The 12,858-nt window shown below is 47.9% G+C and overlaps 1 protein-coding gene across 4 annotated transcripts in view; it reads right to left on the bottom strand.

Moving 5' to 3' along the window:
* The window catches only part of RAB3GAP1 (RAB3 GTPase activating protein catalytic subunit 1), a 70,025-nt gene that overhangs the window by 38,831 nt on the left and 18,336 nt on the right, over positions 1-12,858 (bottom strand). For all 4 annotated transcript variants that reach the window (XR_012905137.2, XM_075933288.2, XM_075933289.2 and 1 more), the window contains 2 exons: positions 5,649-5,748; positions 2,505-2,586 (listed from right to left, as the gene is read on the bottom strand). Coding sequence is in view for 3 of the 4 variants with exons in the window: in XM_075933288.2 (XP_075789403.2) it covers positions 2,505-2,586; positions 5,649-5,748 (182 nt within the window). In the remaining variant the exon portion in view is untranslated. The remainder of the gene's footprint in view (positions 1-2,504; positions 2,587-5,648; positions 5,749-12,858) is intronic.

The following is a 12,858-nucleotide window of genomic DNA, read 5'->3' as shown; positions in this document are numbered from 1 at the left end:
TGTCCTGGTGCCGGAAGTGGTGCTGGGAGAGGCAATAATGCTGGTGCCATATGCGATGCAGGTTGTGGTGCCAGCATAGGCACGTAGATTGGCACGGGGCCTGGCACCGTCCATGGTCTGGGCTGCGGTACCGCCTCCTGCACTACGTAGCGAGTGGTTGCGAAGTCCAGTGCCGTCTGGGGCCGTTCTAGCTGCCCCGGTGCCAAGGCCATCGGTACCGGGAAGACACCCGCCCCCGGTGCCATCACCACCCCGAGGCAGGGAACTGGAACCGGAGCCTGCACTGGCATGGCTGCCAGTGCCCTTGCCAGCACCTGGAACTGCTGCTGCTGGGCTGGAGTCCGCACCTTGCCCTGTGAGTCCCATGGTCTGGCTGGCGGGGCCTGTGGGAGGACGCCTGTGCTTTGTAACGGCGCAGCCTGCCCTTGTGGCACTGGGCCTTCTCCCTCTGCCATGGTCATTTTGATGAGCTCTCGGGCTGAATTGAATGTCTCTGGGGTAGAGGGGCAACGAACCTCCCCTATACCCACAACCTGCCCTGGGCTCCTAGACTTGTCCGGGCTGCGCCTTCTTTCAGGTGCCTTGGAGGTCAGATGCCCCTCTTTAGGGCGCATCTTATGTGCACTCCGCTCCGTTGACTGGCCCCTCGAGCCCTTAGAGCTCCTTGGTGCCAGCGACTGCAACCTATATCTCAGTGCCTTGGCGGCGGCCGCTTACCATTTGGCCGGTGCCGTGGTTGAAGCAGACTGTGTACTGCGGACGGAGTGGGGGCGGTCCTCACTCTGGGGCTGCAATGCAGACTCATCAGCAAGAGTTTTAGCCAAGAGTCTCTTTCCTTCTTTGTTCGGGGCTTGAAACTTTTAAAAATAGAGCAGTTCTCTGCTGGATGGGCTTCTCCAAGGCACTTCAGGATAGTCGGAGTGCGGGTCTCCACAGGGCATAGGTTTTGAGCAGAAAGCACAGGGTTTAAAGAGCCTTGGGGCCCTGGCATTCCCTCCCCTTACGGGGAGAGTCCCACTGTGCTCCTTTGTTCAACTAATTACAATATTTACACTTACTTATCTACTACTCAACAGTGAATTAACTACAAACTCTAACTAGGATACAAAATGAGTAAGAGAAACAGCTGCTAAGAGACAGGTTAATGGCCTTAAAGCATGCTCCAGCTACCATCACCAGCGGTAAGAAGGAACTGAGGGTGTGGAGGGGCCAGCAGGGGTATATATGAACCGGTATACCGGCGCCAGGGGGCTCCCTGCTGGACCTATGGATACTGCTAAGGGAAAAAAGCTCCAGAATCCATGCACGCGGCACATGCGCACACCTAATCAGAATGGACATGAGCAAGCACTCGAAGAAGAACAGGTTGAGAATAAGTTCATATATTGCTGGAAGAAATAAGAGAAGAGTGAATGGTCATTTCCTCTTCAATAAAAGTAGGGAAAAATCTACATGTCCTAAGAATGGTTGTAGTTAAGGAAAAGCGATGGAGTTCCCACAGGAGAACTCAAATTACCACCACAGAACTCCCAGTCAACAATTTTATAATCCAAATCTCCTGGCACTGGAAAACAAGCATAAAATTCAACTGGTCCCTGGAAAGGTGGGGCACGCACGATCCAGAGCCACTATGGATACAGGTTTGGCAACACTGTTTGAACTAATCCTGGCCAAAATAACTACCCTAACCGTATGCACAGTTGCTACACCCTTTCATATTACTGATCTGCAAATTGCTTTGGCATACTAGAACATAAAATATACTACATGTTCTGTTTCAACCGGGTGAATTTAAAAAAAATAAAAAGACATGGGACCTCAAAAAAATCCTACCCCCAATAATTTATATCACTTATTTATGGATCAAAGAAACTCACCTTCTGCAAATGCCTTTGCTCTTTTGATAATAAAATCAGTGTGCTCAACTGTTTTTTTTTTTGTTTGTTTGTTTTTAAGGAGTTCCAAGTCTGACACTTTGCATATGGACACAGCATCTTTAGCTATTAGCATTAGGGTTTGTGTGATAAATACAAAGCTGAAAGTTTATAATTATGATATCGCATCAAGTACATTAAGTACCCAAAATATCTGTCATGAAACTTGGAAACTAAAATACAGCTCTTTGCACTATTCTATGTATTCTAATGTTTGTCAATTTTCATAAAACAGCCTCTCTTAACACACACTGCTCTTAGCTCCTATGCAGTACTTAAACTGCAAGGCCTTCTGTTAGCAGTATATAATGGCTCACAGAGAAGGTTCCCTCTAAGCTGTGTGGCACCATGGCCCCACAACTGCTTAATCGGCTCTGCCCAGTCAGCCAGCTCTGTGCATGGAGCCCTGAGTCTGACTGGACAGGGCTGATTAAACAGCTGCAGGGAAAGGGAACCTTGCTCACAGATACACCACTGGAAAACAAAAGTCCATATAAAATTAGATTTATAGTTCTGATTTTCTCAGAAGCACTTACACTATTTTATAATTTTCTGAATGCTTAATCTCACCTAATAGGATCTTCACAGGCACCAAATGGTAACTTCCCAAATTCCAGACCTCCAACTTCACCTCCAACTAATGCATCTAGATCTGAAGTCAGAACAACACATTTTCCATAATTTAAATATAGTGATAGTTTGCTAGAGCAATAAATAGCACACTGCCTACTAAACATAAAGCTTACATGGCATATGATCTTTCTGTTGGAACAAGCAGTTAAAATTTAGATAATATAAAATATTAATTACTAACAACTGACACATTGTCTTGGCAAGCAACATATTCCGCATGATAAGTTATTTTATCAAAGAGGAAAAGTTAGTTTTATTATTTACATTAAGCTATTTCTTCTTCATTAGAATAACAAATGTACTTGAATGATTTCTCTATTTAAATATAGATGTAAATCAAAGTAAAAGATAAACACTACAGGCAAATATTTATATCTTTGGTCACTCATACCATTCCCTTTTATACACACTACAAATGCAAAACATGTCAAATATATGATCTCTATTTAACAAAAGTATCTCCTGAACTAACCAGGAAATAATGTTGGGCATTTGACCCATCCAAAAATAACTGGTCAACTGGTCAGATATAATCAAGAATGGTCAAATCATTTATTAGAAGAGGAACAAAAGTTATAAAGAAAGAATAAGACTTCACGGTCTCCAGCAGGCTTAGCCTTAGATACGTATGTTTAATTACCAAAAAAACCCACACAAGTATTTTAACTGGGTATTTTAACTCAAAAAAATGTTGGAACAATGAAATGAAGTTCTAAAAAAATAGAAGAATGGCACCACAAATTAAAATTAAAAAACAGGCCATTGCCTACATCTGGGCATTCTTGCTGTATTATCTGACCATAGACAAATATGCAATTGTCACCCTAAGAACATCCCTCTGCCAAAAGGCAAGGGGCTCCCCTGGTTTCTAGCACAGAGTTTCAGCTGGCCTGACCAGCGCAGTGTATGCCAACTCACTGTTGTCAATCTGCATCTAAAAAGGTATCATTGGAAAACTAACTCACTGACCATTAATATTCTTACATAATGTATATATGGTCAACCTCCAAAGGTTTATACAGTTGTGCTGTAATTATGACTAAAATGTGTTTAAAATAGGCATGTCAGGGTAAGTTGATAAACGGATTTTTCTCCAGAGAAAGGAATGAGGTTCCATGTGTTTCAATGTGTCTCCCGAGTAAACAGAGAAAAGACAGTGACAAGCATATTTGCATGCTAGGCAAAAAAGCTCTTAGGAGAGCAAGTGAGCAGTTAATCTCAACAGTGATAGAGACTGGAACACCAGGAAGCTTTCCTGCCTCTTGAAGTTCCCTCAGAGTTTGACAGTGAGAGACCACAACAAGACCCAGTAGTGGGCCAAACCAGGAGAGCCACACTTACCCCCACTGAAAGCATAGAGGTGGAACAGGAAGGGGGAAGTACAAAAGGCGGGCTCTGAAGCTCAGTTGGGCTGGAACCACAACAGGAGATGGATGCACCATCCTGCCTGCTGCTAAAACCTACAGTGGAGCTGTTGGAGCTGCCACAGTATTCCCCCTTCTTAAAGCAAGAGACCTGTGCACCTCAGGCATGCCAACATAAACCCAAGAGATTATATTGGCGCTCACCATTAATGGGGGCTCCTAGACTGCTTAGCCACTCTGCAGGCCAGAGCCTATTCATTGCTTTGCTGTCCTGCCCTGCCCAGACCTTGACTCAAGACGGATTAACCACTCTGCCCTGATTGCAAGTTGGAGGCTACTATCTGCTATCCTCTCCTAACCTGGGGACCAGAGCTCAGACTGACTGACACCTAGCACTCTGGCTGGGCAGACGAGTAAGGTAACTAATTCCCCCCTTTGAGCTCACTCATATTGGTATTCAACAGCGAGGAGGTGTGGCTTCCTTCAGAGACTGACAGGGAGGAATGCAGCCTACACTGATCAATGAACTTGGGGAGATGTATTTTTCAAAGGCAGCATGGACTATAAAGAGAGAGGCAGAGAATCTTCAAATGATCTTCATCCAACAACACGTGGAGGCTAACAGGGTATCATGTTGTGTGTCAGCTCTGGATATCCCCAGAAGCTTGTCCAAACAATCAATTCACATTATTTGACTGGTCAAATGACTAATTTCTCAGCAGTACTAATACATGGATAGGGCTGTTCCATTCCCCCAAAAAGTATTAACTGCTCTTACTCCTCAGTCTCTGCCCACTTGCAGACAACCTACTTTTTGTGCAGCATTGGGACAACTTGTTCTGTTTTATTCTTTCCCTGTAACTTACTCTTGGAATGAAAACAGATGTATATAAAGACTCTTTTCAGTAATAGTTAGTTGATATTCCCTGAATGAGAACCTCCTACTTGACCCCAGCCCATTTTTGTTTTTATGCTCATGGATAAAGCTAAAAATAGGTACCAATAGCAACAGAAGCTGATCTAATGGACCAGCAGAAGCTAGAGGTGTTAGCTAGAAGGCTCTTCTAGCCAGGTCAAGAAGAAGAAACAAGTTATTCCCCACTCAGTTTAGTAGAGTAGCTTATTCTGCCAAGTAACCTTAGAATCCAAAACTCTTAAAAAAAATAAAAAATAAAAAAATTTCTTCAGACAAAATGAAGACCGTTTGAATACCTGACTTAACCTGCATTACAAGACTCACAAAATAAAACAATCCAATTTCAGTGCAAAAGGGCTGTCATATTAAATTTGTTTCTCACCAACATGTTATCTCTTCCTATTAACAACGTGACTGGGCAACTTTGTTTTCTTCTGATTTTTGTGTTTAGGTATATTTGTGGACTTATTTTGTCAGCAGCATGGGATGCAAGGAAAAGTGCAAAGAGAAAAGTGCAACCAAGTGATTTTTCAGCCAAAAGAGCAAAATACACTCAACGAATTAGATTTAAAAACATTGTCATTATTGTTCTCAAAACCTTAGAGAGAAGCATGACTATCTCTATGGCTGACTCTCTCTAAACATGACTAAAGAGCTACTACAGTTTTGCAAAATTCTGCTAAGACCTATACAAATATTAATTCCTTCAGTAATACTCACAAAATATTTTCTTTATGATAACTGTTTTCCATACATTTATTTATAATTATCCTGAAGACATTATGCACATGAATATCCTACCTGGTGGCTGTTGGGGCCAGAAATACTGTTGCCAGTCTTGAAGAACATACGTTAGTCGAATAGATATGCTTACTGGAGGCAGTGGAGTTAAAGGACATCCCTAAAAATAAATAAAAGAAACACTACAAATGAATTAAAATAAATGAACTAGAGTAACACTCTACATATTATACTTATTTGAAACTAAAATACTGAGTTTAAAAAAAAAAAGCCACAAATGAGTTTTTAACATTGTGATATCTTGTTGTTTCAGTAAAATCTCTTCAGGTATGTCTAGATTGCATTCCTCTTTTGAGAGAGGAATGCAAATGCAGGTGAACGAAATTGCAAATGAAGCACGGATTTGAATTTCCCGTGCTTCATTTGCATAATTGCATCCGGCCGCTATTTCAAAATACCCTATTTGAAGATAAAAATCCCGTGTAGACGCATTAACGGTTATTTCGAAAGAAGGGGTTTCATCTACACGGCATTTTTTCATCTCAAAATAGGGTATTTCGAAATAGCGGCCGGATGTAATTATGCAAATGAAACACGGGAAATTCAAATCCGGGCTTTATTTGCAATTTCACTCAGCTGCATTTGCATTCCTCTGTCAAAAGAGGAATGCAGTGTAGACATACCCTTCCTATATAGCCTTCTTGGGGCTGAAAAAAACGGTTACTTAACTCGTAACTGTTGTTCTTCAAGATGTGTTGTTTATGTCCATTCTACTAGGTGAGCACGTGCACGACACCCGCAACTTTTTTACCCTTAGCAGTACCCGTTGGGCCAGCCACTGGCCCCAACCCCCCACAGTTCCTTCTTGCCGGAATTCCGACGAAGGGGAGGCGAGTGGGACTGGAATGGACATAAACAACACACGTTTTTTCTTTGAGTGCTTGCTTATGTCCATTCCACTAGGTGATTCCCAAGCCATACCTACGGAGGTGGGGTCGGACCTACAGAGAAATGGACTGCAGCCCCTACCGCTGCATCCTGCCTGGTCTGCTGCGTAATTGCGTAGTGAGACTTGAACGAGTGGATTGATGACCACGTGGCCAGCCCACAGGTATACAAAATCGGCACCTGCACTAAGAATGCCATAGACTACGCCCAGGTCCTGATTGAATGGGCCGTGATAGGGGGCACTGGTTTCCCTTTCAGGTCATAGCACGTTCTGATACATGGAGTAATCCACAATGACAGACACTGAGCTGACACCAGGCAACCCTTCATTCTTTCAGCTATGGAGACAAAGAGCTGCGTGGGCTTGTGAAATTGCCTCATCCTTTCTAAATAAAATGCTAGTGCTCTCCTGACATCTAACGTGTGTAAAGCCTGTTCTTTCCCGTCTGCGTGCGGTTTTGGGTAGAACAAAAGGGAGGTAGATTTCCTGGGACATGTGAAACAGAGATATCACCTTGGGCAGAAAGGCTGGGTATGGCCGTAGGGTCACTTTGTCCTTAGAAAACACCAGATACGAGGGCTCCGAGGAAAGGGCACATAACTCTGAGACCCTTCTCACTGAAGTGATGGCTACCAGAAACGCCAATTTCCAGGATAGACGGGACAGGCAACAGGTAGCCAGCGGCTCGAACAGGGCTCTCATGAGGCTGCAGAGCACCAGGTTCGGGTCCCACCGGGGGATAGGTTGTCTAACCTGAGGGTACAGTCTGTCCAGGCCCTTGAGGAACCTCTTAACCATTGGAAGGGCAAACACTGAGCGATCACCCTCCCCATGATGGAAGGCCGCAATAGCCACCAGGTGGCTCCCTAATCGAGGAGGAGGAGGAGGAGAACCCCCTATTGCTTGAGGCTCAGCAGATAGTCTAAAATCCTCTGGGTGGGGGCCGAGTCCGGGACCCCCCCTTCCCACCGGCGATCCAAGCGAAGAACCTTCTCCATTTAGCCCTGTAAGCAGACCTGGTGGAGGGCTTACTTCTCTCCCTCAGCACCCTCTTTACCGGGTCTGAACATAGAAGTTCCTCCCCTCTGAGCCGCTAATCTTCCAGGCCGTGAGGTGCAAGAAGTGGAGATCCAGATGGCACACGAGTTAGCAGGTCCGGAACCTGAGGGAGAGGGATGGGGTCTTCCACTAGAAGGTTCCGCAATGTTGACGGAGCCACGATGGTGCAATGAGAATCAGCGTCACCCCCGTACTGCCTGACCCATATAAGCACCTCGTGAAGCAGAGGAAAGGGGGGGAAAAGGCATACAGCAGCTGTTTCGGCCACCACAATGTCAGGGCCGGTTCCCTCCTGCGGTACGAGCAAAACATGGGGCATTTCCTGTTGTGCCTCGACACAAATAGGTCCAGGAGGGCCTGTGGAAAAGTGAGCTAGCCACCTCCTCTGAGGGACCACTCGTGGGCTGCAAACGCCCTGCTGAGCTGGTCCACCAGCGTATTGTGGGCCCCCGGAAGGTAGGTTGCCTGCAAATTAATGTCATCGACAATGCAAAGGGCTATTGCCTCCTTGCAAGGGGAGAGGAGCAAGCACCACCTTATCTGTTGATATAGTATATGGCAGCCGTGTTGCTCGTTGGAACGGAAACACAGGTGCCCTTCAAACAGGGAAGGAACATCAGACAAGCGAGCCACACCACCCTCAATTTCTTGACATTGATATGTAGTTTCTTCTCCACCTCCGACCACGTACTTTGTGTCCTGAGCGCCGCCTCCTCCCCAGCCAGATCTGAGGCATCCGTCCCCAGCTGCATCGTAGGGAGAGGTTGCACGAACAGGACTCCACTGCACACCTTGCTCTCCCTTGTCCACCAATCGAGTGCCAAGAGGACATAGGAGGGGATGGTGACCACCTTGTCTATATGATCGCGGGCTGGCTTGTAGACCCTCGCCAGCCAGGACTGTAGCGGTCACTGATGCAGTCTGGTGTGTCGAATGATATACGTGCATGCCGCCATGTGGCCCATCAGCACTGCCTTGCTGTGGTCACAGAGGCAGCCTCCAGGTCCTGGACCATCCCCCTTATCAACTGGAACCTGAGGATCGGAAGGTAGGCCCTCCCTGCTGTGGCAGTAGTTCAGCAAACTGGTAATGCTTGGTCCCTACCACGAACCTCAGGAATCTCCTGTGGTGAGGGGAAACGGAAACATGGAAGTATGCATCCCAAAGGTCAAGGGTGGCATATCAGTCTCCCAGATCAAGTGATGGGATAATGGAGGCCAACGTTACCATTCTGAACCTTGAATTCCTTATGAAGGAGTTGAGCCCTCTGAGGTCCAGTATGGGGCGAAGTCCAAAATCTTGGACTTCGGGATAAGGAAGTAATGGAAATAAAACCCTTCCCCCTGAAACCCGGGGGGGAGGGAGGGGCCTCCTCCACTGCCCCCAAAGATAGGAGCACAGATACCTCCTGCTGGAGGAGATGCTCGTGAGAGGGGTCCCTGAAGAGGGACAGGGAAGGGGGGCGAGAGGAAGAGAGAGATAGGAAAGGGATAGAATAGCCTGTTGCCACCACCTCGAGGACCCAGCGGTCTGACGTGATGGTACTCCAGGCCTGGTGGAAAGGGAACTGTCTGTCCAAAAGGTCAACCTATAATGAGAGCTGGTGTGTCGTCCTCAGGCATGCCATCAAACATCCGATCTGGAGCCCTGGGGCTTATTGGGTGGGCCCTGGTTGTGGTCCAACCACGAATGAGAATGCCTCCTCATATTCCTGGCGGAATCATCCCTGGTTCTGTGCCTGCTGTCAAACCTGTCCCCTTGATTAAAGCCCCTCACCCCTCAAGAATTCAGAGGGCAGCACTGAGCTGCCGGGGTATGCAGACCCAAGGATTTTGAAGTCACCCTAGAATCCTTCAGGCTATGGAGCCTACTGTCCGTCTGCTCCAAGAATAGGCCCGTCCCCATAAAAGGTAGGTCCTGCAGAGTCGTCTGCACCTCTGTGGGAATGCCAGACACTTGGAGCCAAGAACTCGGGCGCATGACTATGCCATTAGCCATAGCCCTCACAGCTGAGTCCACTGAGTCGAGAGAGGCCTGGAGGGCCGACCTACAGACCGCTCTACCCTCTTCCATAAGGGCCATAAACTCCTGCTGCGAGAACTGGGGCAACCTGGCCTCGAACTTATTAGCCGCCACCAAGGAGTTGAAGGCATACCTACTAAGCATAACCTCTTGATTGGCTATCCATGGGGTCCAGAACAGCCACTGTGGAGGAGGCTGCCACTGAGTTGGCCAGGTCTGCATCTCCAGTTGCTGATGTTTCTAAGACTGGTGCCGAGAGCTTGATCAGTGCAGAGACCTAGAATGGTACCGAGGGCTCGACCTATGCGACCTGCCGGAGAGCCTAGAGGAGGCCCTAGAAGAAAGGGACTCCACTTCAGACTTGGAGGCATACTCCGATGCCAACCATGGCGGTGTCCTTTTGAATATGTTGAGACATGGCCACTGGCTTGACGCAGTGCTGGTGGTGGCATGGTCTCGGACTCCAGTGCCAGCGGGTGTGCAAGCAGAGCCACACGAGGTCTGTCCCGCGCCTGGTCTTGCGCCCCGAGCACGGAGCCAGCAACCAAGTCTGGGAAGCTCCAGGACCAACAGTGCTGGGACCTGTGAAACTGGAGGCAGCACCACCAAGGGAAATGGTGCCGCGGTAGATGGTGCCGAGGCAAATGGTGCCAGCAATGCTGAAGAGGGCTGGGCACCCTGCCTGTCCCAGCTGGCTTGGGTGTCAGTCCCATGCAGTGCCGGTCCTGGGGATGCTGTGAGCTTGAAGAGCTCCTGTGCTGCCAGGAATGTCTCTGGCGTTAATGGTGGATGGACCTCCTCCACAGACAGGCCTGGGGAGTCAGGACTGCTCTCCTTATGAGAGCTGGGTCCCCTTCGGTGCCACTCCTGTGCCAAGGCAGTAGGGTGCCCCTCCTTCTGACGTGTCTCCCTTCTTGAAGGCAACCTGCCTCTGCGCACCCTCTTGTGCGCATGCAGGCCTGGGGACTGGGAGCGGTGCCGTGGTACTGGCTGGTGTTCTCGCACCGAGGGGCATCCTTCCTGGTGCCCAGTCTCCCACACTGACCCCGGTGCGCTCCGCACCTATGGTGTCTCCGGTGCCATGGGTTGGAGCGCCAACTCCATCAGGATAACCTTAAGTCGTGAGTCACGCCCCCCCCTTAGTATGAGTCTTGGACGACTTGCAGATTTTGCAGGAGTCTAAGATGCCATGCACCCAAGCATAAACAATCCTTGTGCGGGTCCCCACGGGGCATAAGTTTGGAACAACGCCGGCACAGTGTGAAGCCCTGCGTCCCCAGCATTCCCTCCCCCTTATCAGGGGACGTGTAAACTACTCTAACACTCTAACTATGCAAAACAAAGAACCAACATTAACTGTAACAGAGAAGTATTTGCACTAGAAACTAGATAACTAACTAAATGCCCAGGGCAGTCTTGCAGAGCAAGACAAGCATTCCGGTCGACCACCACGGGCAGTAAGAAGGAACTGAGGGGGGTTGGGGCCAGTGGGGGTATATATGCACAGCTATACCAGAGCCACTCTAGGGGGCTCTCCAGGCTGGCCCAACAGGTACTGCAAAGGGTAAAAGAGTTCTGGGAGTCGTGCACACAGCACACACGCACCTAGTGGAATGGATATAAGCAAGCATTTGAAGAAGAACTTAATGTCAAATTCAGTCATTTGGCTTTAAAAAAAAAAGTGGCCTAACAAAAGTTTTCCCTACAATATATTAAAAAATAGTTGTAAAAACAACACAATAGGCCAGTTAGTATAAATTCACAATTAAAAAATTAATCAAATTTACTACTTTTGGAACACAAGACAAATCAAGTTTGTTGTACTCAGTCAGTAAACCTGACTTCAATAAGACTGGCTGCCTGAATTAGGGATGTTAGATATCATGTAACTGAATAGTCATGTAACCACATGAAATCTTAGGAACTATCAGATAGTTGTGTAATTGCTAAGAGCAGAATCAGCAGTCAGTGCTCCGCTGGGGAGCCAACTGCCACCATGCTCTGCTACCTCTCATACACGGGCAGCAGCACAGAGTAGCAGACAGAGTTGGTCCACAAAGAGAGCTTGTTTTAAAACCGGCGCTCTGCACAGACCAGCTGCCTGCTGCCCCTAATACAGAGGCAGCAGCCTCTGTCCATGGGGGTCCGAGCTCCCTGCTGACAGAGGCTGCTGCCATGGAATGTGCAGCAGCCTCTGTCCGCAGGGAAGCCAGGCCCACCATAGATTGGGGGCTGCTTTGCGGCAGCCTTCCCTCCCATCTGCCCCCCTCCCCATGCTGCTGCCTCTGACAGAGACAGCAGTGGGAGGTGGGGGAGGGGGCAGGAGGCACTGGGGAACTGGTGCTGGGGGGCAACCAGCTTTTAAGCTGGCTCCCCCCAGCACTGGTTCCTGCCTTCTCCCCCCCTCCCCCCCCCCGCTGTAGAAGGAAGCAGGGGATGGGAGGACTGATGGGTGTGCAGAGTCAGCATTCAATGGGAGCCTGCTTGAAAACTGGCTCCCCATGCTTATCAGCTCTCCACTTCATCAGAGGCAGCAGCACGCAGGGGACAGGGGAGAGGTAGATCCAATGTTCATGGGGAGCTGGCTTTTAAGTCATCTCCTCATGGGCACCAGCTCCTGTCTCCCCCATCAGAGGCAGCAAGGGGAGGGAATGTGTAGAGTCAACAAGATTAACTGCTAAGCCCGACCTTATTAGTTAATCACAGTCATCTACACAATGACATTCCTAGCCTGAATATTGTCAAAAAAATATGGTTCTATGACAGATATTTTGAAATCAGTGATGAGCAGGGCTCGACAATCTATGTAATCTACTCGCCCATGGCAAGTAGATTACATCACAGAAGAGCCGGGTCGGGTGATCTGCGTGTGCACAGAATGCTGGATGGCGCAGCTGGCGAGCGGGGCTCGCCGTGGCTCGGCGAGCCCTGATGATGAGGATGCACAGATAAGAAAATTATTTCAAAGCAACACAAATAGGAACTAAACTAGAAAAAGGCTGGTAATAGCATACATTATTCTATGTCTTTTGGAACTAGATCAAATCCAACACACACAAAATAATTATTACTATCTGACTGGTGCTTGATGTCCTATCTGAAATGAAATGGTCTCAGTCAAATTCCTCGTGAAACTGATTTAAGTGCAAAGAATGTCTGCAAAGTTTCTTAAAAAGAATAGATAAACCCCAATTCCTACCAAAGTAAAGAAGATCAAAGTGATCTCTACCAAACTTTCAA

This window comes from Pelodiscus sinensis, chromosome 7, assembly GCF_052426305.1.
Source record: "Pelodiscus sinensis isolate ZL-2025 chromosome 7, ASM5242630v1, whole genome shotgun sequence".
NCBI lineage: Eukaryota > Metazoa > Chordata > Testudines > Trionychidae > Pelodiscus > Pelodiscus sinensis.
This window is presented reverse-complemented; position numbering and strand designations above follow the sequence as displayed.